Raw genomic sequence first — 27,895 nt, forward strand, 5'->3', positions numbered from 1 at the left:
AAAAATCATTTATTTGGTTCATAATCTCAATTTTATCTTTATTTCCCGTAGTTTTTAAGCTGTCTAGAATTTTTTCTCCGCCCTTTCTTATCTCTTCCCTCATATATAAATCCACTGCCTTTTTATATACTTCTGTAAATTTTCCTGCTCTAATTTCTTTGCCCCTTAGTTCTTCCTCCAATATTTCCGCCATTCTATTATTTAATTTCATATTTAGCTCTGCTGTGTTTATTTCTTTTAGTTGTAGTTTTATCGCTTCTTTTTCCATTTATGGTTTTCTACTTCTAATCTGTGAAAATTTAATCGCTAATTTCCTTAAATCTTTTTTTTAAATTTTCCCACTCCTTAATTATATCAGTGTTACCATTTTCTCTAAACATCTGTATTTCTTTTTTTATTTCGTTTGTAAAATCTTTATCTTTTAGAAGTATATTATTGAACATCCAAAGTGCATTACTAGCATATTGTACCTATCTCCAAACGACAGACCTTGTTTTTTTAACTGTGCTTTCAAAATGAATCGTGCTAAGAATTATTATCTTTGTTAAACACATACTATCACGTGATAATGGACTGTATGCATTATTTTGCACCCGTACATTTTAGTCCCCTACAAATATCATGAACGCATTTGTGCATTCGTGTACAAGTCTTATCGATTACCCCAACGGCATATTTGTTGTCGACATACTAGTGGTGAGCTAGTGATCAGTCTTATATACTCATCAGGTAAGGTAATTCAGATTTTATACACAAGGCCGTTTTGTACAGCGTACAGGTATGGGCATGAAGTTAGATTATTATTCAGAATTAGTTTGAGGTATAATATTTTACCGTTCGAAACATTCATTTGGGGGAACCTTAAGACACAGCACGTTATGCAGTTAGTGTATACAATGAAACAAAAACTATGCTTGAACATGTGATACAAGAAATAACTCCCTAAACCCATCCATCGAGGGACTGGGGCCCCGAGTGCCCGAGTGGTCTAAAGCGCTCTCCGTTACGGATCACTGCCATGTCGCCTTTGTCTGCGTGGGTTCGAGTCTAGGATTCGGCTAATGTGAGAATGTGAGAAGGCTTGCCAGTAGCTTCTCGTGGGTCGGTGGTTCTTCCCGGGTTCTTCCTTCACCGTTAATACTGGCCGCCATGCATATCCTGTACTGAAAAATGGCGTTAAACCATACAACAACAACAATCATCATGGGACTGGATCCCCTATCTCGATTGTATTAGGAACACCGCTGGTGTAAGACTGACTATGGGCTGCATTGTTTTGCGTGATCTATGTTGTACATGTACATGTATTTGTATGACTAGGTCAAGGTGAACTCAGTAAACCTGGCTGATACACACAGCACAGGTGCAGTTTATACTTTGTGTGGATAAACAACCCCGTGTAAACATTCGCGATAAATATAATCAATCTGCCAAACAATCTGCCGATCAATACTGAATATTTATCGTATTTAGTTCCCATAAAGTTTCATTCATAACATTTTTCCATACATTATGCAACCAATACTCTTTCGTTTTTCTTAAAGTAATAGTGGAAATACATGGTTTACATATTATTTCTTTGTAGAAGACATCGTGGAAATTAACATAAAGACGAACAAGACATAAAAAGGATTGATCAACAAGTATATGCTTATTCTGAGCTCTCCTTGTTAATAATACTATTTATTTTTCTAAGGTAAATTTATTCGTACTGGTCCACATATATTGCTATTTTGAAGGTACATACACACTGGACACGAATTGACTATGTACATTTGTAGGCAAATCGCTGTCAATCACTATCATATGTATGTACCAATGAATAAAGACCAATGCGTTTTGTAGCATGCTTATTCTGTGAATAACATCACTCGGGGATATACGTATCCTGCACCACAACATATGTGTTTTGGACATTTGATACACATTGTATTACATAGTGCCTAAATTTGTACAGCATGATGCGTCTTTTTGTAATTATTTATTTGTACAGATTTTACATGTATCTTTACATGAACCCATCTTATAAACCATATTGCCCTGTTGATATCTAGCAGAGAAAAAACTTACACTGGTATATTCTGAAATTATAAAAATGTGATGATTGTCTTCATCTAAGTACTTGTCCATTTATCCATTTTCCCCCAATCTGAAAGATGTAGCAATTCATCGTTGGCGATAGTTCTGATGATATTTGATTTCATATTGTACATTGAATTTCAAACTCAAATTGATATATAAATTACACACACACACACACACACACACACACACACACACACATATATATATATATATATATATATATATATATATATATATATATATATATATATATATATATATATATATATATGTGTGTGTGTGTGTCTGTGTTTGTGTGTGTGTGTGTGTGTGTGTGTGTGTGTGTGTGTACAAAAGGGATACAGGATCCTATGAATGTATTTGGCAGTGAGTTTTCCTTTCTGGGGATAAGTAAGAGTAAGAAATGAAAAACATCCTTTCTGTCACTATATCCAATATCACCGTATCATCCTGCTACGCTTCTTTAATAGGTAATAAAGCGTCAGGTAAACAATACCACAGAATAAGTACCTGCAGTTATTTTCATTGCGGAGCCAAACAAAAATACTAGTTTGCTAATTTGTTAAACATGAGACCATTATGAGAAAATGGATACCACCTGTTTCCAGGACGGTAATTACAAGCACCAATACCCTCATGTATTATAATTTAGCAGAGTAAGTTTAGATACAGACCATACTAAACGTTCACTTGTCAATAGTGATTTCATTTCGGTTGTCTTTAAGTTTGAGCCAGTCACATTAAAAACATACAAACACAATTATAATACGCCATATCGGGAACAATGCTCTTAAAAAGACAACAAGGGATACTCGAAAACAAGGAGTATCAAACAGCACTTGAATATAGCACCCTGGACACCATGCCTGTCGTTGAGATTGAAGTCAGCCTGAAAATTTACGCCTTCTGTTGGATGATAAGCTCTCCAAAAGACTTGTAAGCATTGAACAGAGCTTCCAAAATCCAAGTGACCAAATAATAGCCGAGAAGAAGAGTATCAACGAAGAGGGGGGTGTGTGTGTGTGTGTGTGTGTGTGTGTGAGAGAGAGAGAGAGAGAGAGAGAGAGTGATTAGGACTTTTTAACGTAGCTTTAACAATTTTTCAGATATGTTGCTACAATGTCTGCAGTGTGGCAGTTTATGCTGATGTCTAGCACTGGAGTATCATGCCACAGACATGTAGCATGATGTCCCACCCAGGCACATTATCCTGAGTTCAGACCGACCAGTCCTAACACTAACCTCTTAATGCTGTTAGTACCATTTTTGTAAGTCCTTGGTATGACTCAGCCGGGGATCGAACCCACGACCTTCCGCTTCCAATTAGGACCATCTAACCACCAGGCCACCGGATCAGTCAAGAAGAGGTAAAGAAGGACACGAATGAGGTAAAAGAAAATATGCAAGAAGTAGAATGAAATACGGTGGTAGTGAAAAAATAGAACGAATGAAACAGAAGAAAGAGTTGAATTCCAATTAGAAAAACTGAATGTGCTGGACAACAAGAATGCAAAGCAGTTAAGATATCAAATCGAGTAGAATAATAGAAGGTTGGAAGAAAAAAAAAACCTACGTTTATGGAGAAACACGAGAGTCAGTGTAATCTTCTAATATTTGTTGTTAAGAAGCTCTTCAAGCAGAAAGCATTTTATATGGCGAAAATATAGTAAGTGATCTAGGAAGAGAAGATGAAATTCTTGACAACACATGTATCGTTCGAACGCCCACAGAAGTCCATATAGGAATCGAAATGAACCTGTTCTAAGAGCATTTATAGTCAAATTTGCAAATTTTGCTGACAGGGACTTAGATTTATCCAATACGGATAAACTTAGGGCCATCAAGAAAAGGGTTTTGATGTTATGCATAACATCCTTTAAATCATCACTGTGTGGGACACATACAACTAAGCTAATTCAATGATTAACAGGATTATCTCTATCAACTTACGCCTTTAAAATATTTATATGACAAAGTTATTTCTGTTTCCTCCTCCAAGGAGTGTTAATGATATAATTTAAGTCATTCACTTTCTTTTCAATTGTACAAGGGTCATAAGACATAGTCTGAAGACGATAATGAGGTATAGGTAAGAAAGCCAGAACTCTATCAACAGTACGAAAATACATGTCTCGCGAATTTCTTATCGACCTTAATTTCAGTTTTGACTGAGTGGAGTTGTAACAAGATAACCGGGTGGGATTTCGGATTTACAACAGAACAATTTTGATGGTGACACAAACACAACATTTAATGATAAATGACTTGAATGAGAAAGCAATTATGATTAATATGTGCGTATATAATATCTAAATATGAGATCAATTAAAAAAAATCCGTACGAACTAAATAATAAAAATACAAATAAATGACTTTACACAGCACAAGAACAAGAGTTGATTGATTCACACTGAGTTCACAACGAAAGAATGATGTGTTTTACTCAAATAGTAAAACTGTGGTATTTTACTCATATAGTAAAAATGTATTCACTCAAATAGTGAAAATGATGAAAAGAAAGGGATAGATGTACAAACTATTTTTACAGTCCCAAAAACTCACTGGGTTTTACAAACCCCAAAGATTAGCCCACGGCTAAAAGATTACATATATGGAATTACATACTCCGTCTCCAGCTCACTTGACTACCAGTCACACTGGTCACACAAGCAGACAGTATTTGAGGTTAGTCAATCAAGCAATCAGCGCCCACCATTATCGGTCAGTAACGCCCGATCACCTGCTACTCGACCAGCAACACTTTACTCAGCTCTACGGCTGCTATGGTTCAGCTTCACAGCTGCTACGGTCAATTCCTATGGTTAGCTCTACAGTTTGTACCACGACGACTCCGATCACTCTGATCACTCTGTTCAGTCCGACCACTCCGATCACTCTGGTCAGCTCTACAGCTGAAGATGTGTAAGTCCTTCAAGCAGACCGCTCACTGACAAGATGTTCCATAATGCAATGATGTAGTCTTACGCTAAGGCATTTATACATAGACGATGGCGCAATACATTGTCTGTGCGCTGGAAGTATTCGGTTCTTCCCATCGAAAGCACTTCGCACGTGCGGCATAAGATGTACCGAACTCACTATTTCGAAATCTTTTTACAATATACATAAACCACCCTCGGGTATCATTGTACGCAAAAAACTAAACTCGAGTACATGTATTTAATAAATAAAACGATTTATACAAATCCGTTACAATACCTCTTCCCTTAAAAAAGTGGTAACACTTAGAAAAATAACGGAATGTGAACATAAACAATTATTAAGATATTCAATTTTGAATAATGAACGAAAATGATCTGCTAATTACACCCTACTTAAATAATCTGCACCCACATTTTCTGACCCTCGAATCACCTCGATTAGGAAACTATACGGTTGCAAAGCAAACGCATCAATCTTGCGTTGGCGACCTTTGCTTTGTTCGAGTATAAGAACGGCTGATGATCCGTTTGTAATGTAAACTCCCTCCCGAAAGATACGTATGGAATTTTCCTATGCCTCATACCAAGGCTAGGAAATCCTTCTCAATCACGGAGTAGTTTTGCTCTCTAGAGAGCAATTTCCTACTTGCATAAGCAATGGGCAATTTCATCCCCTCTTGCTTGTGTAGCAAAACAGCCCCAAGACCCGTATCGGACGAATCAGTCCTCAGCACAAACGTTTTGTTCAATTCTGGCAACTTTAAGATTGGTGCACTTACAAGTTTCTGAATTAAAGCGTTAAAAGCTTTTATCCTGGCACACACCCCAGGGAACTTTATTCGGTTGCCCTTTCCTAGTCAAATCTGTTAATGGGCTGGCAACAGCCGCAAAATTGGTGACACATTTCCTGTAAAACCCAATCAAACTTGGAAAGATCTTGCTTGTTTCTTTGTTTCTGGTCTAGGTGCATATCTGATTGCTCCTATTTTGTCTGGGTGAGGTTTCAACTGGCCTAGTCCACTTACAAGATATCCCAAACATTTTAGGTTAAAATACTCTATACTACATTTGGTGCGACCAGCTGTAAGATTGGCAGTGTGAAGTCTATCGAAAAGATCCCTTAATACATTAACATGTTCATCCCAGGTATATGTATAAACAAAGATATCATCTACAAAACTGTCGACGTTGTCCATACCGTTTAACAGTTTGCGCGTGATACGAACGCACGACTCGCCGACGTTGACTAAATCGAAAGTCATGACTTTGAATTGATAAAGACCTTTGGGAGTCGCGAATGCCGTTAACTCGCGGTCATTATCAGAGATTGGTATCTGCCAATATCCCTTGGTAAGGTCTAAATTGCAGATGTATTTGTAACCTGCCATCTTTGAAAATAAACTTTCTATGTCTGGCATTGGTACTGCGTCGAACACGGTGCTTTTGTAAATTCTCCATTAACATTCCAGCGTTCGATGAACATGATAACATATGGTCTAGATAATTGGTATATGTACTATATCGATGACGCCATCATCTACGATGACAGCTATAAGGAGCACTTGAAAACCATTCGAACATTGTTTGATTAACTCACTGATGCAAATTTGACAATTTATTTAGTTTTTTCTTGCTTATGTTATATTTTTAGGATATATTGTGGGACACGGTCAAGTTAAAATTGTAGAAGTTAAAGGAAAGGCTATCTTTAAATTTCCATTGTCTAACAGTAAAATCAACTGATGCGATTGTTGTGTATGTTGGATATTAAAGGAAATTTTTGCAAAAAAATTCCATAACTGCGGAACCACTGACCAATGTCTTGAGTAAGAAAATAACGTTTCATTGATTTGACAAAGTATGTGTGCTTTTGATCAATTAAAGGCCCTACTTAGGACTTAGGACTTATGAGTGCACCAGTACTTTCAGATTGTTTAGACTATTATTGAGTCAATTAAAATAAATGTTGATGCAAGTGATGTAGGAGTTCGTGGATTATTGTTTCAAGAAGACAAAACTGATATCAATCATTCAGTGTTCTATTTCTCCTAAAAACTAAACAAGCACCATTGAAATTATTCAAAAATCTAGAAAGAATGGTTGGCTTTGATAATGTCTTTGCAACACTATGATGTATATATTATTTCAACTCTTTCTCCAATCTTTTTATTCAGTGATCAAAACCTCCTTAATTTCATTTATAAAATGAGAGACAAAAATAAGAGATTGTTCATCTGGAGTTGGATGTTTAAATACAACATTGAAGTAGGCACATCAGAGGAAAATCTAATATGACTGTAGATGCACTTTCACTTGTTTAAAAGTTCTATTATGCCTTATTTTGTATCACTAAAATTACATCTTCCTATATAATAATAATAATAATAATAATAATAATAATAATAATAATATTATTATTATTATTATTATTATTATTATTATTATTATTATAGAATATGTATTTTTGACAACTACGTAAATGAAAGATTTATAGTATAAATATTTCTTTTTCTTTATTAGGGGAGGTGTTATGCATATCTATATAGTGTTTTTAACGTTTGTCCATGGTTGTAGATTTTAAAGGTCATTTGTAAACAACGTACATAGGAACTAACTTTCTTACATGATTATTGATTATACTTGGATATGAGATGGTAGTATTTCTCTGCGTATAAGTTCGTTTGCGAGGAACTATAAGTTCTAGTAGAACTAAGCTGCCACCGTAGGGCATATAATCCATGGCCCAGTCCAATCAGTTCCATTGCGTACTCCTCTGCTCACGCGTGTTGCTGATGTGCGTAGATGTAGTGGCCATATGCTTGCGTCGTAACACCACCGAAAACAATCTACATTTTGGTGTCCAGCCGAATAATACTTGTCATGTTTGTGTATGATACCGCATTTTCTGGTAGTCGCTTCAAATGGCGGTCATGGAGTATCGAAATCATTTTTTCTATCTAAGGGCAATATGCGTGGAGATGATGATGCATCATGCCAGCTCGTATGTCTGTCCTCGTTATGCCTTCCGCTTGGCTTATCTCTGTTCTGGCTAGGTGGCTTTAGACTAGTATGGATTACATTTTGTGGCTGAGTCCGACAAACTTGGTGATGAACTTTCAGGTTATTCATCGCCAAACATGGCTACGACATTTGTATTTGTTGTGCTGTGGAGCGGTTGCTCTTTATGATAGTCACTAGATTCATAAGATGGGCATCTTCGCTCATATACCGGCAGACGAAAGCGTTCTTGATTGGCAGCAGCAGACTGTCGGTGTCTGTGTACAGCAAGTTCTAATTAAAACCATAGTGCGATTTCATCTGATTGTAGTAGACGCAGTATATAAGCTGACTGATCAAAAAGCGAATTTTCTGCTCCGTACATATATATGGTTACTTAGCGTTAGGTCTGCTTTTAACAGTAACAAGTTTGCTGCTATTTCCACAACTGAAACGTTTAGTGAGCAATCAGGCGATGCATATGTCTTTTTTACCTTTAAGCCTTACAAGATCTTTCCAAAGACAGGGTGTTCATCAGCTTGTAGAAGTCTTTAATAAACTTGATATTTGCTTTAGTTCTTGGTTCTGTAATCGGTAGTCTCCATCGTTCCATCCTCGCGCTTTAACCACAGAATCTTGTTGACGCGCATCCCATGTTTGGTACAGAGCTGGAGGTTTTAGTAATAAAGCACATAGTGCTCTTTTTGTATAGGCTGGGAACTAGCTTCGGCTTTTTGTGCCAATTCCCCACCCCCGAGTTTATTTACTAAATAACGCCGATAGCCTCTTAACCAATCCTCTCTTTCGCTCATTGTTTAGTAAAGGAAACGGATAGTCGCTGTGCGTGTGCGGCATAAAGTTTCTAAGGGTACCCTATGTCGACTTTAAAGGTGTAGTCCTTGGATACGTCGGTCGCAATGGATTCCACTGCGGGGTGATTGACCCACTAAAAATATACCAGTTCGCAAACTCAACATCATAAGTCGTGTTGACGTAAAGGTAGGTTATCAAGCTTTTTTGTCTTTTCGCTGCCACAACCTGTACACCTGCTTTGTTGGCGGTGCCAGAGTACATATCATGTATATGGCAGTGGTCTCATAAATTTTCCCTACCTCGTTCTCGCCACAAATGCGACAATCTGTGACTTTCTGGGAAGCATTTGTATTATAACCAGCCATTCAAATCTCTGCCGTATAACAAAACTCCTTTAGAATTTCTTCCATATCATATTCCAGGTTCTGGATGCAAGAAGCATCCTTGTCGTGGTTTAACAAATGGTCTTTTGAAACTCAAATTGCTGAGAAAAACTAAGTAGTAAAAACACATGGGACCTGGACACCGATTGTTTGTGCGTTGCTTTCTTTTATATTGAGAGCAGGGCCTTCCACAAACACGTTCACTGACTCGAAAACTTGCTACAAATGTACTGGATGTTCATCTAGCGGTGACGGTTTTTGAAGGCTAGGAGGTTCCAACTGGTTTCAGTAAGGATGTAACCTACGCTTAACCTCTTATACCGCGATAGTTGTTCGTGTGGGCTTCAAATATATCGACCGAGCTCAATATTTGAAAGCACCGACGTCTTCTTTTCGCTGTGTTTCTTGAGATACCGTGCAAGGCTGTTTATGGTCTTTATCCTGACACAGTTGCTCCTTTACTTTACATACTGAGAGTTAAACTTTATTTAGAATGCTTGTCAATCGTTTTTGGAAGGTGTGTTGCACACCACATTAGGATTCATATCGTCGTTTTCAAGGGCAAGTCTCCGTATTGTAAGTTTTCCATAACACTTTCCCTCCATTTCTTAACTTTCAATAGATTTGAGATTAAGGAATGCAATTTGTTATATTAGTACATCATCATTACAAGGCGTCACGCCTGCCACAGGGGGTCCAAACATCAAGGTTTTGGTCCAAGTTAAATATTTAAAGTGTTGCACTGCAAGTTTCTATACGCTCTTTGATTTTTTTAAGGCGTTCGAGAATCGCAAATTGGTATAGTTGTGAGTCAGCAACAGAAAACATGTTGCGTACCACGTTGAGGTTTCTATTTTTAACATTCGGGTTACTGCTCAGTATTTGGACTTATCATGACACCTTTATGTCACCTATGTGACTTTATATTTGTTTGAGATTAAAATATGTAATTTGGCATACCTATATTCTATCATTGGAAGGTCAGTCACATATAGCATTGGGAGTTCTATTTGAAAACGTATGCTCACGTTTCGATCTTTAAAGATTCGGTCTTACGTTCCCTTCTGGAGAGCATTATGAGGTTAAGCAATGACATTTGGTGTTTATGTATATTAATTGAAGTGGCCGATTGGTTAGCGTGTCTTACTCACGCCCGAAATAGTGCGGATTTGAATCCTGCCATTGGACCAACCTGGGACAGCCACCGTACTGTTTCCTTGGGCAAGGCACTTTATTTCAATTCAATAGGCACTAAATGACATACTTGTGCTGATAGAAGATACGATGCCAACCACATTGGCCGTCCTATATATAAGTTCGAGGTCATAGCATCATAGTTTAAGATTTACATTTGACTTTTTTCAGATCTATATCTTTAGAGCAGTTTACAATCAAGGGATGACAAAAGGTTAAGTTATCATCATACCTAGAAAGTTTCTCATCTGTTGCACAATGAACACTATTTTTAAGGTCAAGGTCACCGTTTGATATTTGAATTTTCAGCACACTTTGTTTTCCACACTTAACTTATGAGATTTTTATCTTTAGAGTTTTAAGGTTGTCTCCTTTTACACCATCATTAGATGATGTGCCGCGTTGTCTTATGCATCCTATCTTTTTACAAAATAATCAGCAGATGTGTTGCGGTGTCTATTGGGCATCCTGTCTTTGATGTAAAGGTCACTGTTCTATCTTATGTTCAGATCACATTTTCCTTTACACTCTGTAAATTTAGATCTTTTTGAGATTAAAAGATGCAATTTAGTATACGTTTACGTCAGCAATAGCAGATGTGTCGCGTACACCATTAGGGGTCCTAAATTCAAAGTCAATGCCAAGTTTAATATTTTGCGTTTCCTCACACTCTCATTTGCACCTTTATAGCTGCCTAGCTCTTTCACATTCACAGAAACGAAAATAATTAAAACCTGGTTTACAGTATATCATCAGTAGAAGGTGCGTTGCATACCGTATAGGGGATCCAAGTTTGAAGGTCAAGGTCAAAGGTCAATATTTTATGTTTCACCACATTTATCTTTTGCTCTATAATTGAAGAGCTGTTTAAGATCATGGATGAAATTTGTTACATGTTTTTTTAAACATCCACTTCATTCCAGACTTGGGGTAGTATCCTCAAGATCAAGGTCAGTGTTTTTTAATGTTTACAATTTGCTATACCTCATAAAAGAGTTTTGATGCATACAGATAAACTGCAGAAAAAGTTATGCGTTCCAGTCTGATGGAATATCGTATATAAAAATTCACAGCCAAGGCTGTATCATCATCATCGCTCCGGTGGCCTAGTGCTTAGAACGTCCGCCTCGGATACGGGAGGTCGGATGTTCGAACCCCATCCGAGTCATAAGAAAAGACTTTCACAAATGATACTAATAGCTGCTTCACTAGGCACTCAGCATTAATGGATTAGTGTTAGGACTGTTCTGTCTTGTGTCAGGATAATGTGACTGGGAGGGCCATGATGATACATTTTTGTGGCATATTGCCACAGTGCTAGACACCACTATAAACTGCCACACTGCAGACTTCACAGCGATATGACTGAAAAATCGTCAAAGCTATGTTACAAAAATAAAAATCACACACACAAGGATTATCATCAAGGATGAAGTCACTGATCTATTTGTCCCTTTTCCTGAAATTATTTTCTAATGCCGGAGACCATGAAACTTATTTACATTCCATGTTATTTCTGTTACCATAATCACAGTTCAGCTTGCCCTACCTGACAGTTGTTATGTGTTTTAAGATGTTTATATCGAATTGAGTTCAAGGCTCATCCTTATTAACAAACTGAAAAAGTTGAAGTAAAATTGAAATTGCTTACAATTTGATTTAAGTTTGTACCTAAAATAACCTACGTCCTGGCATTATATTGTGTCTTTGGTCAAGTGAAATTAGTATATAAAAGATGAAGAAAACATTAATGATTCCAGGTTTCTGATGAGTTCATTCTGTGGAATCATTTACGGTTGTGTTCAGATATAATTTGAAAGTAATCATTTATTCGAAATATTCATTGGAATTACAAAGCACCCATACATCTTTTGGACTAAAACACTACTTTGGGACAATTGTAAAGCCATTCAAAGACATTCTGGGTCATATCATTGTGATGCATGAAACCTGTTGGTACAGTAGCACATTCAAGACTATAGGTACATCAGCTCATTCAACACTGGATTACTTGAAACAGTCTTAACATTGGATTTGTGATGAAATATTTTGGATTATTTCGGATTTCACAGTACTGTAAGTTCCTCTTAAATTTTCACTTAGCATCTTTGAGCAGTAAATTATTTGTTAATTCGACTGAACCTGTAGGCTTCACTTCTTTCTGCTACTTAGTTTAAGACCATTGAGTCATAGCAATGTATGTGTGTGTGTATGAGTGTTTGTGCGCCTGTGTGTGTGTCTAGAAGTAGGTATGCGTGTGTGGATGTTGGTAAATTGGAAGTTCTTTGTTATTTTGCATGTTCTTCGATTACAGTTACAGACTTATGGACTGGTTGGCTAGCTGACAGAAATGACGGAAAAGTACGTCGTTAGGTTGGCATGCATGAATCAAAAAGATCAAATCCACTGGCTCTTCAGGTGTTCATATTTATTGTACTGTTGGTAGGAAACGTGGCAGACACAAATCCAAAGAAAAAGGTACATTAAATCTTTTCTGTGTACTTGCTCGTCTTCTTTATAATATAGTTCCCTTTCATTTTTATCCTTCTCATTTTCTTTAATACGTTGCTGTGTTATTGTGTTTGCCTCACCTCTTTTATTGGTAAGTTGGCAATGTGTATATATATATATATATATATATATATATATATATATATATATATATATATATATATATATATATATATATATATATATATATATATATATAACGATTTACGCTCGCGTAAGGACATTTATGGGATGTGTGATTGGGTCTACAATTTCCCGCCAGATTTGTCGTGTAACGCGCTGTCAAGGGCCAATCTATTTAAAGCTTTAAATCAAGTGTTCTGCCCAGCCAATCGCAATGCTCTCGCTCCGGCAGCGCGCGGAGGGATTCTCTCTGCTTGGGCCTGTGGCGTCAGTTGAGCCAATTTCCTTCTGGGGTGCGGACGTGTTTCCTTTTCCTGTAGAATTATTTCCCACCTCCACCCCATCATACCTCCCCGTATATAATTGTAATATGCTATCTCGTTGTTAATGATATGTTTCTTTGTGTTTGATGCTGGCCACTTTCGTGACTTTGTATTGAACATAAATGATATTAGTGAACCAAATAGTTGTTATGTATTTACAGCATAACATAACTATGTGGACAAAGTCTATAGCGTAAACGTGCTAAGAAATTGAACAATAAGACATAGCATATAATACAGACATTTTTTGAGGCTGCAACCACCGTAAACATGATTGTTATATACGGAGCTGACTCAACCTAAACTATGTATTTACAGCAGTGTAACTTGGAACAAAATATATCAAGTAAATGTGCTAACAAATGAAACACTGAGACGAGCGGTATTATAACACAACGATACTGCAGAAGCCGTATAACCTTGTAAGAGATTACTGCGGATGCAACAGCCTAAAAACCCAACAAATAGAGAAAGTAAAAATATAACAACAAATAAACAAAACAACCAAACGAAAAAAAAAAACAATAAACACACATATCATTAATATTTAGAAACACTGCTCCAAAGAAGTAATGTATTTACACCAACAATTTAAGAAACTTCGGAATTATCATAGAGACCTTTGATGTATGTCCATATGTTTGTTATTCTGTAACCTCCTAAACGTTTCGGTGGAAATTAGCTAAACTCGGTGCATCTGAAGCGCGGTATAGTTTAAGGCTTCTTCATGGAGTTTTGGGAACCGAGTCAGAGTTTACATCAGTTGAAATTGCAATTAAGGTGACACTTTTGAAGAATTTATTAGCACAACGTTAAACATGCAGTCATAGGAAAATGAGACTAGTAGTATAAGAAAATGAAGCATTCTAGGCCACCTGTATCACTACGTAATAAAAGAGTTGCCAGAAACGTCTCCCGTGGATCTATACTACTGAGTGATGGAGGTTCTGGGCCACTGAGTAACCCCCTGGCTCTTTTCGTCCCTAGGAGGGTCATTGTGTTAGAGATATGATCTGTAATATAACGTCTCTTCCGTGTTATCCCTGGAGTGTAGACAAGTTGGGACTGAGTGAGGAGAACAATGATCCGGTGTTTGAGTTAAGTGTGGAATCGGCTCAGAAATGGATGACACGTGCGAAGAAGTTGATAGCGTATGCGAATAAGGATCTGCATTATGTATCTGAGATGATTTATTGTGAGGAGAGTGACGAAGAGGAGAACGAGGAATGCGTGAAATATAATCATAGTCATCAGCCTCTGGTGCAGCAGTACAAACAGCAATGGATAAGCTGATGCCTTTGTATCTGTCAGAGTCTCAGCACAATTAGTTTTATTATTGGCTGAATAAAGTGACTCGAGTTCATCTGGTAGGTTGTATAAAATCCATAAAAGTCTGAGTATGTGTTTAAGCGCATCTTTGAGAAGTTGGGGCTTTACGAGCATGCAGCAAAATGTAAATCTGTCTCTAGAAAGGTGATTCGTATGATAAGATTATTTCAGAGGCGTTGTCTGATGCACACTAGTCAAAGAGGCTGTGGAAATCCACGATTTGAATCGTTCAGGATATCAGACCCCTTGACGAGCGCTCCGGTAGCCTAGTGGTTAGAGCGTCCTCTTCGGATGCGAAAAGCCGTAGGTTAGATCCCCGGCCGAGTTTTACCAAACGCTTACAAAAATAGTAATAGCTGCCTCGCCTTGCGCTTAGCATTAAGAGGTTAGTGTTAGGACTGGTCCGCCTCGTGTCAGGATAATGTGACTGTGCGGGACATCATGCTACATGTCTGCGGCATGATGTCCAAGTCCTAGACATCACTATAAACTGGCACACTGCAGACATCGTTGCGATATGACTGAAAAATTGCTAAAGCTACCTTAAAAATCCATATCACACACACACATACACACACCTCTTGAAGAGCGATGTTTTTATTTTGTTGTAATTCCTGCTCGTAAAAAGAACATTGTATGGGTTCTCCTGAATAGTCTTTGAGGGTGAAGGTGACGAATTTAGTTTTGAATGGTATCGACGACGAAACCTTCAAAAGTCCAGTTAGGGGTGTATCACTTTTTTGTCTGCTGATTCTGACATGGTGACCTACTTTGAATTCGGATCTAAAAACTAAGGCGTATGTGACATGTTGTTTTTTGTTGACCAAATATGCTTCCTTTGGAATCATTTTATTGCTGCCGTGCCTGGTGTGATTGCATTGGTCAACGATTTCTGGCAAAAATCTAAGTATCGGGGCAGGGGTGTATCGCTATTAAATCTCTTCCACATGTGATTTTTGAGAGTTCTGTTAAACCGCTCTACAATGGCCACTTTGATTTGATTAGGTGAGCAGTACAAGATAATAGTTTTTTTGAAGCCTATCTGAGTCGGTTTTGTTATAATATTCACTACCATGATCTGCCCGTACTTCATTTGGGCTTTCGTAAATCTACAGTGCCATCAAACGCTTCGACGATAGAATTTTCCTTTTTGTTTTTCAGAGGAAGTACCAATGCATATTTGCTGAACGTATCGATAACCGTCATGGGATATTTGATGTGATCGCTGTACGCACTCTAATCTCTCAAGTCGATGGGATCTTCCTACCGTAATTAGTCTGCCGCGATTGCGATGACTCTGCTTCGTGGAAAATTCTTGTCCGCTGGTTAATGAAGTTATTATGCGAGAACTTTCAGTTCCCAAAGATCTTCTGCTGACTTTTTCATTTTATCTACCACGCCTACGCCTAACTTATGTTTGGTGCCAATGTTGACTCGCACAAGAGCTCAGTCTACCCGTTTCCTGAGACTTTTTGGCTTAATTTAGTTCCTCAGCATGACTTAATCGTATTCCGCTTTATCGTCGGGACGATCTCTGTAACAGATGCCGTGATGCATCGCGATGACATCGACACCGATGTAGGTCCCATGACCTGGTAGTGCCTGATCCTTTTCATCCAGTTGTGATTCTAATAGATTCCATTGGTCCTGTATATTTATGTCCTGGCATAGTTCATTCACCACGAGGTTTAGGAAGCCTTCCTATGAGAGCATGGAGATCCATAACTCCTCCGAGAATTTGTCGATATCCACAGCTTGTACAGTCTCCAACGCACAAATCTCTTTCCACGCGAAGGTCTTGGCAATTCGTATCGAACTGGTAGTGTCTGCAATTATGCATGTGGTATACAAAGTCATGACACTAAGCTTTACCGGAGACGATGTGTGCTTTTTTAGTCCCATTTACGGTATTTTAATCGATCATGAAGCGATTATTTTGTTTGACCACCTCGATGGGGTCAACGCTTCCCGTTTTGGTTTTACACTTCAGGCACCACGAGATTATGATTTTTATATAAAGAGAGGATATTATTGGGAAAGCAGTGACGGAAGAGTGTCCTTCATGTATGTTTTGGATGTATTCAGCGCAGCACCATCCGCAGATGCTATCGTCGATGTTTTTTGAAGTTGTATTGAGTTATAGACCACTCCTTCAAGCGCGGTGTAGAGATATCTTACGACATCATTGAGACCAAGTAAACCAAACGAATTAAAATATTCTACATCGTCTGAATAAGAATCGTTGACGATGACGACCCAGTGCGTTCCCTGCTCATTGTAATAACTGTGTAGTTTAATGACACAGCTGTCATCGAAGTTAATCTTTTCAGGAAGTTGATCTTTAGAGAAGACCCCTACGAAATGGGGAGCACTTTATCCTCAGAGATGTTCGAAATCGAAGTTGCTTAAGACCGTTTTTTTCTCCATGTTCTTCCCCTCGTGGTTCCTGGAAGCTGTAGTCCTTTATCGAGGCCGCGCAATCCTGGCAGCAAGAATCCAGCGATCCCTGCTAACAGAGGTCCTATCAATCCTTCTTGTTAGGACAGATAAGATACGGTAAAGTTCAGAACGATACCTTGCCGAACTGATTTATGTTTAGCGACAGAAGTGGCTTTACGATGGGTCAGCATGAGCCGATAGGGTCCGAGGAATGTCGACGCTTTCAGGCGGATGGATGCAGGTCATTTTTGAGTGGCTGACACATAGATACTTTTTTTCTGCTGTGGATACAACGTGGTATGGACTGGAACGTACGATGATATAACGTTAAATGAAATGCTATTATTATTTTTCGATGACGGATATTGTGGCTGGTGGCTCGTTTTGGTCGTCTAGAAACTTTTTTCGCGACCAATCACTGTATTTTAGTAGTTCCAGTGACGGCCCATGTGGCTGCACCCAGTACTAAGGGTGCCAAGACGGAAGTGAATAACGTGGAAGCCATAGTCTTGTCAAAGGCAATGATGTCATCTGCTATTCTCTTACCGTTGCGTCATCGGGATGATATTTTTCTGGGCATGGTGTGGAAAACAGAGTTTTCTGTACAAGGATATTTAGTTTTCCATTGAATACGTCTAGCGTCATGAATCGGTCTGAGGATGTTATGCGTAACACACGTAATTGGGATCACCAGCCTCATTATTGATAGCCCAGTGTATTTCGATGTCGCCGAAATCATAAAGTCTATGTCTCGGTGAACCCACGGGCACCAATATTTGCTTCGATGTTTTTCTAGGTCAAGTATTTTATCTAAAATTTCCTTAGATCCTTTCGGAACCTTGAAAAAATTTTCTCGTGGAAAAAAGCTTCATTTCTGAAAAACACTACTCAGCTTTTTTTCAATTTCGCCTGGCTGAACATTTTTCAAATACGTGTAGGATGCCGCAGTCACATCCGGCTCAATCTTTCCATGTATGCTAGACACGATCACGTTAATAAGCTCTTCCATAGCCTTGCTGTTATAACGGTAGCCTCATTGCTGTTTACGTCATCACCACCGCCGGTGCGTTGAGTGTAATCACTGACAGGATCGTATCCACGTCCTGGTACTCCAATCCGACGTGCTAAAATAAATTCGAGCTAAACTTATCTGAGATCGACGAAGATAAAATTAACGTGCACATAAAATTCCCAAAGGAAAACTTTCCACAACGTGAACTCCTTCTGCACAGTTTAATCGAGTCAGATAGAAGCCCATCCTTGACTTTAACTACATCGATGAGAATTTGTCTGCGAGCTAGAATTGTATTACCGCTATTACCATCAGAGAGTTTACGTGTACAAGCATTGGTGCCGACGTTACACACGTATATTGAGAGTCGCTTCAATGATCTCTCTTGCCTTGACGGCCACCGGAGCGATTTACACTGGTGTACTAGCCAAGCAGATGATGTTGATTTTGTCCGGAGCTGGACTGGCCTGGCAGACCTTGATGAAACTACTCGAGCTTCAACTGGAGGCAAAAATCATATCACTGAGCATACGATGCTGTCCTATCATATAATGCTCAATAAAATCCGATTGTAACTCCGCGGAGCTCCCGTTGACATGTCATGGCTCATTCACGAGATAAGAACCGTCGACGACCTCATCGACGACCTCATCGTTGACATAGTAGGAAACCAGTGTGGGCTGAAGTCACTAAGCCGATTCGAAAAGTATTCTGACAAAAATATGAGACCTAATTCTATAAAAGATGTCTGACGATGACGAGGTCTTTGTGACTGACGTTATCTTGCATCCATGAAACCATCGCAATGGTATTACGAAATAATGTTTCTGTGACGATCGAACTGATGCTGACCAAAACACAAGGAGCAGCGCGTGGAAAGGCATAACTCACGCGAGATCAACGTTCGGAGTTATCCTGAGACAGCGTCGTGAAGATCTTATACGATGAACATCTCATCTCATCAGACACCACAGCGTGAAACGCATGAGTGAAAATAACGTTTATAAAGATCCTAAAATTATATTAGTATAGATGGAGGATGTAGAGATGACAAATGGCGTGGTAGATCAGACGCGAGATCTCACCTACCTCTTCGTGGAAAGTAGGAAAGATCTCGAGGATGCTATCGTGAATGCGTTCCATCTCAACATAGACATCAACGTGTATCTCTAACTCACTAAAGTAATGGGAATAGGAAACGATCTCGAATTGCTCACGGCGAAACAGCAGAAGGAGCTCTACGACAATGACACGCGCTTCATCGTCTACAATAAAGAACTCCTTTTCAAGCATTGCATCTTTTGCATGCATAGAGAAGAACTCCTCAAGCTGAGATACAGATCTACCAATAAATAAAAAAAATTGTGTAAACAGAGTTTTCTTAAATATTGTGTTTCCATTTGTCAGGTCTTATATCTAAGTTGCACAATCGATTATCCGATGTATCTCCGTTGAGATGAATGACGGAATATCCCATGGGAACCACTCACCGATGAGCTTCAGACACAAAACGATGACTGTACATCGTAGCCTAATTTTATTAACAAACACATGAACGATGGAGTAACCTGTAGTGCTAAACTTCCACACATGCCTACTTTTAGTGCGTACGCTAAGCACCTCTCCCTCCGTGTTAGTTTCGTAACGACTGAACACGGGATGCACTTTCTCCTGCACTGTTTCTTTAGTCATGTTTAATCTTGGTCAGAACCTCGTTGAACAACGCTGAATGGTTTTGGGGTCTCTGGGTAGTTCTATTTCTTTCGTAGTAAGATTTAATCGCCCGAATGTTTCGTCCACCGCGGCGTTGACACACATGGAACTGACTTCAAACACCTTCCTGGCAACCCAGGGTTTCGTTCCAGGACTTTCACCCTTGATAAGAGCATTATGCTGTACGCAGTACTCTCTCATGTATGGCTTGTTGCACATTTCCGTACTGCCCTGAGGTAACCAGGTGCACTTATGCGTCCCACGCAGAATCATTGTACTATATACTAGATTACATTTAACATAACAAGCAATTAAAGAAATGAGAAATGAACAAGCAATTAAAGAAATGAAATAAGGTACTATATTATATTGTATCTATATCATCGCAAGGATAGACTTGAATCGTCCCCAGTATCCATGTTTTGCAGATTCAGGGAAAGATTTTTTTAATCAGCAGCATTATTTTGATGTCGACTCAAGAGCATCACTCGATCGTTACACGTACCTATCAAAGATATAATGCCGCTCTGCATGAGTCAGAGGAGACCTCAAGAAGATGGCCAAAAAACATCCTGCACGTTGCAAGATCGCCAACGAGTACAAAGCACTAGCGTGATGAGAGATCATCACCACTCAGCAGTACATGAAGCAACTGAGAGACAATTACAAAGCGCTCGCGGGTCAAACCGCTAAGCGTTCCAAACTTCGACTTCAGCATGAAATCACGAGCCGATCGCTACGAGCTTATATGGAGAATAAAACTACCCAAAATCTATTCACAAGCCCTTCAACGACAACGCGATAAGTGTTCACGTCTTCCACCACCCCAACGCACTGAAAAAGCATACAGAGGTACTGACAAAGGATTTAACTATAACTAAGGAAGTGAGATTCTGGTGAAGATATTTTACTTCAGAAGCCTTTGGTCCAATGTCGTCCGAAGTCCCTAGAACTAACGTCCCGCCTTTTTAATGAGCGCACAACGTCGGCACTCGGAGCGCAGTCTAGTCTTCAGCTTCCTACGGTCTTCTATCGCCAATATCCAGACTTGCACTGACTTTTCACAATTGATTAAGCAGAATAGTGTATGGCTGCGTGAGAAATTCGCCCGAAATCGACTATCTTAGTTTTGAGTGGATACCGGTGGTCTCTTTGAAAAAGGTCTAGGTTGGCATCACTGAGGTGTTACAATGTCGGATTTTCGGCCTCCAAGCCTAAGCCGACTTGTGACATTACTGCTAATAATTAACTTGAAAGTTATTGTTAACACTGCTTGCACTAATATAATGTTAAAATGAAAAGAATTATATACCCAACTGAAAATTAGCTGTTAATATAAAGGATTAAAAAAGAACTAAATATGACTAAGAAATATTACTTTCTTCAGAACGGAGATTCTTTTATATACATTTAAAATCTGTGGTCGTGTGATATGTGGAAAGATGTATCGCGCTAATCAGCGGTAATTCTTTTACATGCTGGTCCTGTTCTCACAAAATTTCTAGTTAGGTTCATTGTAAAAATTTGTGCTGAAGATTTTTCAATTCCAAAAATCGTTGAGCAGATCATATGACAATTGTAATGAACATACGCTTGTACGCTTCTCCCGGGGAAGATAAATATACAATAATATACTTTTATAAAATGGAAATTTGGTACAACAACCCATATATCATGGGCCTGAGAGAAGGGGCTTGTCCTGCTGCCAGATCTCGACTCTGTCATAAACATGGAATGTATAAATAAACTCAGAACTAAGATGAATATTTATGTAAGAAACATATGCAAATTAATGGGGAGATCTGGGTTCTGATTTGCAATAATTTGCACCATTGCCTATATAGAGACCATATTGGTGAATAGATTTTTATTAAATTTGATATGTAAGCTTATGTTATAAAAATCTTTGAAATTCTTGAAGATAAGCAACAGCTGCGCATTTGTTGCGTGCACTTACTCCCTTCTCGTATACTGGGGAAAGAGGCAACATATTTAATTTAAAAGCAATATATATGTTACAATAATTAATACCTCATGTGATTTCTGTAACGAGTAACATAGTAATCTCAGTAGATCTGCTCTCGTGGACAAGATTTTAAGAGTCCTAGAAAGTTTAGCTGAGATACATGTTGTCAAAATACAAATGTATGCCCCATTAGAAGGTCAACTGCAGTAATACAAATGAGGCGAGTAACTTATGATGGCCTTTTATCATGTAGATTAGCTTAACACACGATTTTGCATTGCTTTTGTTTGACGAACTATCAGCTAACTGAAAAATCCATTTTATGAATTAGCTATTTTGTTAGAAGAGTGCCTCCTTTTGATTAGTGTGATAACTATACCATATTAACAAGGAATGTATACGTAAGTCTATTGTTCAATACATTTAGCTGGTGAATAGCACCTGTTGCTGAAGTTTTATTAGGTGTTTACCGGAAATCTTATTTCAAACATGTTTTATATATTGTTGAATTATATTTTATCTTCTATTAACAGACCACGTGTTTGGATACTTGTGACCTCCACAGATATGACACTACACTTGCACAAGTGAAAGCAAAACACGACAAATTCTTTAGTACTGTGGGTGTACCTTGTCCGCCTCCTGGATTTTTATGCCTGGTTTGCGATTTTAGCATTGGTAAAAATTTATCATGTGACTCGAGAGCGTACATTATGGATTTCTGTTACAGGAATAATCCCAAAGCTTACATCTTAAACGAATCTTTCAACGATTGTGAAAAACATTGTCCAGACAGTGCTTGTATGCAGATGCTTCTCTTCAAGAAATGGGGACTATCCCGAAATCTCTTAAATACTGGAAGAAGGATAAATCGCATGAACCACAATGATTGTTTTTTCGAAGAACCATTAGATACTGTAACTGAAAATACAAGAGATACAACAGATCAAGTTGAGCAAAAACCATTCGAAATCGCTCTAACTGTGATTTGCCTAACTTTGTCCTCTTTCATAATCATTGTTATTCTGGTACACGTTATTTATCTTCAAGAACGCAAGTAAGTTTAAACTAACGTATATACAAAGCTGTTGTACACAGTATTTTCGAAACAAGTGTGTAAAAATTCGAACTTTACGTAATATATGACAAGAAGGGTGTTTTGATGGATAAAGGTGCAAATACGTGTCACCTGTCCATCAGCGTTTTCCATAGATGTCGGACTCTTCCCACATCCTGATCATATCCATACCCTGCATGTCATATTGCTTAAATTGTCAACGACGGCGAGTAAGTCAATGACGAAGAGAGCATGCAGTAGCATTTATAGCGTAAACGTCGCATCGACGTAGGATGATATGGTATAGCTTACGACTGAGGTTGCAGCCTCCATTGTAAGCTTTATATGGTATTATCCGCCATTGTTAATTGTACACCTAAGTATAATGCAGTCCCTTTTTCTCATTGGTTTGCCTTCCGATGTTGACAATTTATGGGACTGTCTATACAAGATTGGATTCACCGGTCATTCCTTATTTAGCATTACGATCTGGGAAAAGGAAATATGTTTAGGTACATTATCATTGGATTAAAGTAGATGTATATAGGTTTTAAATATTTCAAAAGTTTTATCTAACATTTAGTTTTAATTATGACACCAAAATATGCTTCCAGGTCTTCATTATACATATCTTAAAGATATTTGTTGAAACCTTTGGTGAAAGCTTAATTGTGTAGTAATATTTATCTTTGACAAGGTATTTAACTTTTCAATTACCCAAAAAAAATATAGAGAAAGCTAACCTGACACTTTCCTCCTTACGCTAAGGACTTCATGAGCAGAATGATGTGACCTCTACTGACTGTCAACATCGTTCGATGGAATGGTGAGCAATGTTTACATATTGTCACAGCTATGCGGCAGGTTGTAACGGCCCCCGTTCCCGTTCAGCGAGCTTGAACTGAGGTATCATAGCACCCACAGTGTTTGCTGTGGTCTTAGCTATAACTTGGAATTCCGTAAATATCATAGATCCAAAACAAGCCTGGTTCGAGCGGGGGTGAGGTAGGTGGGTTAAGGAATCGATTTACATCCATGCGCACAAACTGACGATGAACAGGGATGGGTGCGTTACAACCTGTCGCATAGCTGAGACAATCTGTTAACATCGCTCTCCATTCCATCTAAAGATGTTGACAGTCACATTAATCTGCTGACGATGTCCTTAGCGTAAGGACGAAAGCGTCAGGTTAGATTTATCTATTATATTTCTGTCTGTGTAATTGAAACGTTAAATACATTGTCGAATTTGCTGAAGCCGTTATGCCAAAACATACAGTTGTTTTACCTTATGCATGAACATTCTTGATGGTATGAATCTAGAATAGATCTGAAAGTCGATGAATAATTTCTATAAATGGGAGGTTGATGACACAATTGTTACAAAACTCCACCTGTGCGCCTGTAAAGTTCCAATATTCTCAAAGACCTCATTCTGTCAACAGAGGAGTGCTTCTAAAATTGTATGTTTTTAGAAGTAAATGTTTTGGCGAACAGTCATACTTGCTCTCGGGTTGAAATAACTGGTATTTTAAAACTGTGTTGATTGCATCAGACACCAAGAAAAGCTGATACGCCTACATTTATTTCCTCATATTGAAACCCACATTGGGTAGGTGAAGGCATTAGTTATAGCTGGAGGAATCAGGAAACACTTATATAAACCGACCGTCCATGGTCATCGATAATCTTTGTACACGAATACACTTGAAATCAGAATATGAACCAAAGGATGGGAATGGTAATATTAGTGGTAATATCGTCAACATCATCATCATTATATTAGTAGTCGTAGCAAAAGTAGTACTGTAACTATTAGTAGCAGTAGTAGTAGTAGTAGCAATAGTAGTGGTAATAACGTCCTCGTCGTCATCATCGTCCTCGTAATCATTATCTTGGTAGTATTATTAGTAGTAAAAGTAGCAGTAGTACTAAAAATATTACTAACAGAAATTTCTTTTGGTAATTTGGATTTTTGACGTAACTTTAACAATTTTTCAGTCATATTGTTATGATGTCTGCCGTGTGCCAGTTTATAGCGATGTCTAGCACTGGGACATCGTGCTGCAAACATGTAGTATCATGTCCAACCCAGTCACATTACCCTGATACCAGACCGACCAGTCCTGACATACTTGGTGAGGTAGCTGCTAGTACCATTTTTATAAGTCTTTGATATGATTCGGCCTTGGTTTGAAGCCGCGATCTCCCGCATCCGATGCAGACGCTCTAACCACTTAAGTCACCGGAGATATGCTAGCAGAATTAGTAGTATTATTAGTAGTAATATCGACATCAACGTCATCATCATTATCTTGGTAGTAGTAATAGTAGTAGTAGTTGTGGTTATTCGAATAGAAGTAGTAAAAGTAGTACTAAAATTATTGCTAGCATTAGCAGTAATAGTATTAGTATTATTAATATCGTCATTATCATCATCGTCGTCGTCATCGTCATCATCAGAATCTTGGTGGTAGTTGTAAATTTAATACTAATATCACTAGCAGAAGTAGTAGTAGTAATATCCTCATCATCGTCTTCATCATCGTCGTCATCATCATCTTGATAGTAGCAGTAGAGTAGTAGTAGTAAAAGTAGTACTAATATTATTGCTAACAGAAGTAGTAGTAATTGTAGTAGTAATGTCGCTCTCATCATCGTCATTGTCATCAACATCAACATCATCTTGGTAGTACACTAGTAGTAAATGTAGTACTAACACTATTACTAGTAGAAGTAGTAGTATTAATAGTAGTGGTAATATTAGTAGTAAAAATATCCTCATCACCGTCATCATCATCATCATCTTGGTAGTATTAGTTGTAGTAGAGAAGAAGTAATAAAAGTAGTACTAAATGTTTGCGGGCAAATTATTAATAGTAATAGTAATGTCGTCATCATCATCGTTGTCGTCATCTTCATCATCATCGTCAGCATTTTGGTGGTAGTAGTAAATTTATACTAACATTTTTACTAGCAGAAGTAGTAGTATTAATAGTAGTGGTAATATTGGTAGTAATAATATCCTCATCACCGTCATCATCATCATCATCTTGGTAGTATTAGTTGTAGTAGAGAAGAAGTAATAAAAGTAGTACTAAATGTTTTCGGGCAAATTATTAATAGTAATAGTAATGTCGTCATCATCATCGTTGTCGTCATCTTCATCATCATCGTCAGCATTTTGGTGGTAGTAGTAAATTTATACTAACATTTTTACTAGCAGAAGTAGTAGTAGTAATATTCTCATCATCGTCTTCATTATCGTCATCATCATCATCTTGGTAGTAGTAGAGGTAGAGTAGTAGCAAACGTAGTACTAAAATTATAGCTAACAGAAGTAGTAGTAGTTGTGGTAGTAATAGTACTAGTAATATTGTTATCATCATCGTCATCATTATCATCATCATCATCTTGGTAGTAGTAGTACTAAAATTATTATTAGCAGAAGTAGGAGTAGGAATAGTATTTCATCATCAGTATTATCATGATCATATTTTCTTTATCTTTTAAAGCAGAATTAATAAGTTTGGCAAAAGCTATTGGAGGAAAACTAAAGAATTTAAAACGGAAATTCCTATAGAGGTGAGTGATCTAACTTTACTTTGCACTTTGTGATATAGAGTAAAGGCCATTCAGGTACAGTAAACTTAAACTTCAGGTTCAGTTGAGCAGGCTGAGGAATATTTCAGATTTTTGCATACAATTCATGTCACATGGCTACTACATACTAGATGAATTCAAAGCAGCGTTGATGGCACAACGCAGGGAAACAGACTATTGGATTGATGCAGTCTTTCGAATAGGCTAAACATTTTATATCAAAAGTTTAAGAAGTTGCCTATTTATAGGCAACGTTTAGTAATATTTGCACTGGTAAAGTTATTGAAAATCGCACTGTAGAGAATGAAAATGGCACAAACGGCTGTACATGTCATAAGTGACATCTCTTGGCACTAGCACTGCTTGCAAAGTCGCTGGTAAATTTCACTATTTGATATTTTTCGACACAATTACCGCTGGTAAAAGTCGTAAAATTTATGACATTCACGGCAGTACTGCTGTATACCCAAGATACAAACTATTAACTATTACAGTGGATCAACGAATAACGAGTATGAAAACCAAAGACAAATATTCTAAGAATGTGAGGCTGAACAAGGGTCACAAACAGAAACAGTTGGTGTCTGTTCGTTCGTCCTTTTTATAATGTATAAAGGAAAAGAGAGACAAACAGACAGATAGATAGATAGATAGACAGCTAGATAAATAGATATATAGATAGACAGACTGTAACCACTAGCATAAAATAACAAATGTATCTGAAACAATTTGACGTTTACCGTTGTTGGTTATTGCAATAATTTGTGGCGCTTACAGGACGACGTCTGCATAAAATCTAATAATATCAGTATTTGCTGTAGTGTTACGTTGGCCCATATTGTGAGAGTTACCTAGGAAACAAATGTTACAAACACCGGTATCACTTTATGACAGTTAGTGGTATTTGTGATACTTGTGTCACTTGTAGCAACATTTAACATGAGGTTTTCTTTTATGTTACAGGAATCCATTGATACGAAAGTTAGACGTGCTTCTCCGAGTCCGAGGATGCAAGACAGACTAAGTTTCCCTGTTTATGACAAACTTGGTTACATCGACAGTGACGAAAACGAAGATCTTTAGCAATTTTATATTCATATAGTCTTCTCGAAATTTGATGTATTTTTTTAAGTAATACTTCATTTCTCATGAAAAACAGTTCCAGACTATAGGTGATGCAAATATTTATGTCATAAAATTAATTGAGACTCGATTTCAGTATTTACAATTTTGCTAAATTCGTGAGAACATACAGGAAAAAAACTAGGATATACGCCACTTGTCAGTCAAGCTAGAAGTTAGAACACAATTTCCATCACAGTGCAATCTATCTTTACGGACACCTCCCAATAAAGAGACCTATTTTTAATAAAGAACACAATTTATGAACTTGTATTTTCATTGA

General features: G+C 37.9%; 1 protein-coding gene across 2 annotated transcripts; it reads left to right on the forward strand.

Annotated features, from left to right (window-relative positions):
• Positions 1–610: 610 nt before the first annotated feature.
• On the forward strand, positions 611–27,875 carry LOC149804568 (uncharacterized). Of its 2 annotated transcripts, XM_089941634.1 has the most exons (5): positions 612–729; positions 12,729–12,892; positions 22,364–22,887; positions 26,403–26,472; positions 27,454–27,875. In XM_089941634.1, the coding sequence occupies exons 2-5, from the start codon at positions 12,794–12,796 to the stop codon at positions 27,571–27,573; spliced, it is 813 nt and encodes a 270-aa protein (XP_089797760.1). In that variant the 5' UTR covers positions 612–729; positions 12,729–12,793; the 3' UTR covers positions 27,574–27,875. The 2 variants fall into 2 exon arrangements, with proteins under 2 accessions (XP_089797767.1, XP_089797760.1); XM_089941641.1 differs by lacking the exon at positions 26,403–26,472 and having other exon boundaries at positions 611–729.
• The last annotated feature ends 20 nt before the right edge of the window (positions 27,876–27,895 follow it).

This window comes from Sinohyriopsis cumingii, chromosome 2 (genome assembly GCF_028554795.1).
Source record: "Sinohyriopsis cumingii isolate HCF-2022 chromosome 2, ASM2855479v2, whole genome shotgun sequence".
In the NCBI taxonomy this organism is placed as follows: domain Eukaryota; kingdom Metazoa; phylum Mollusca; class Bivalvia; order Unionida; family Unionidae; genus Sinohyriopsis; species Sinohyriopsis cumingii.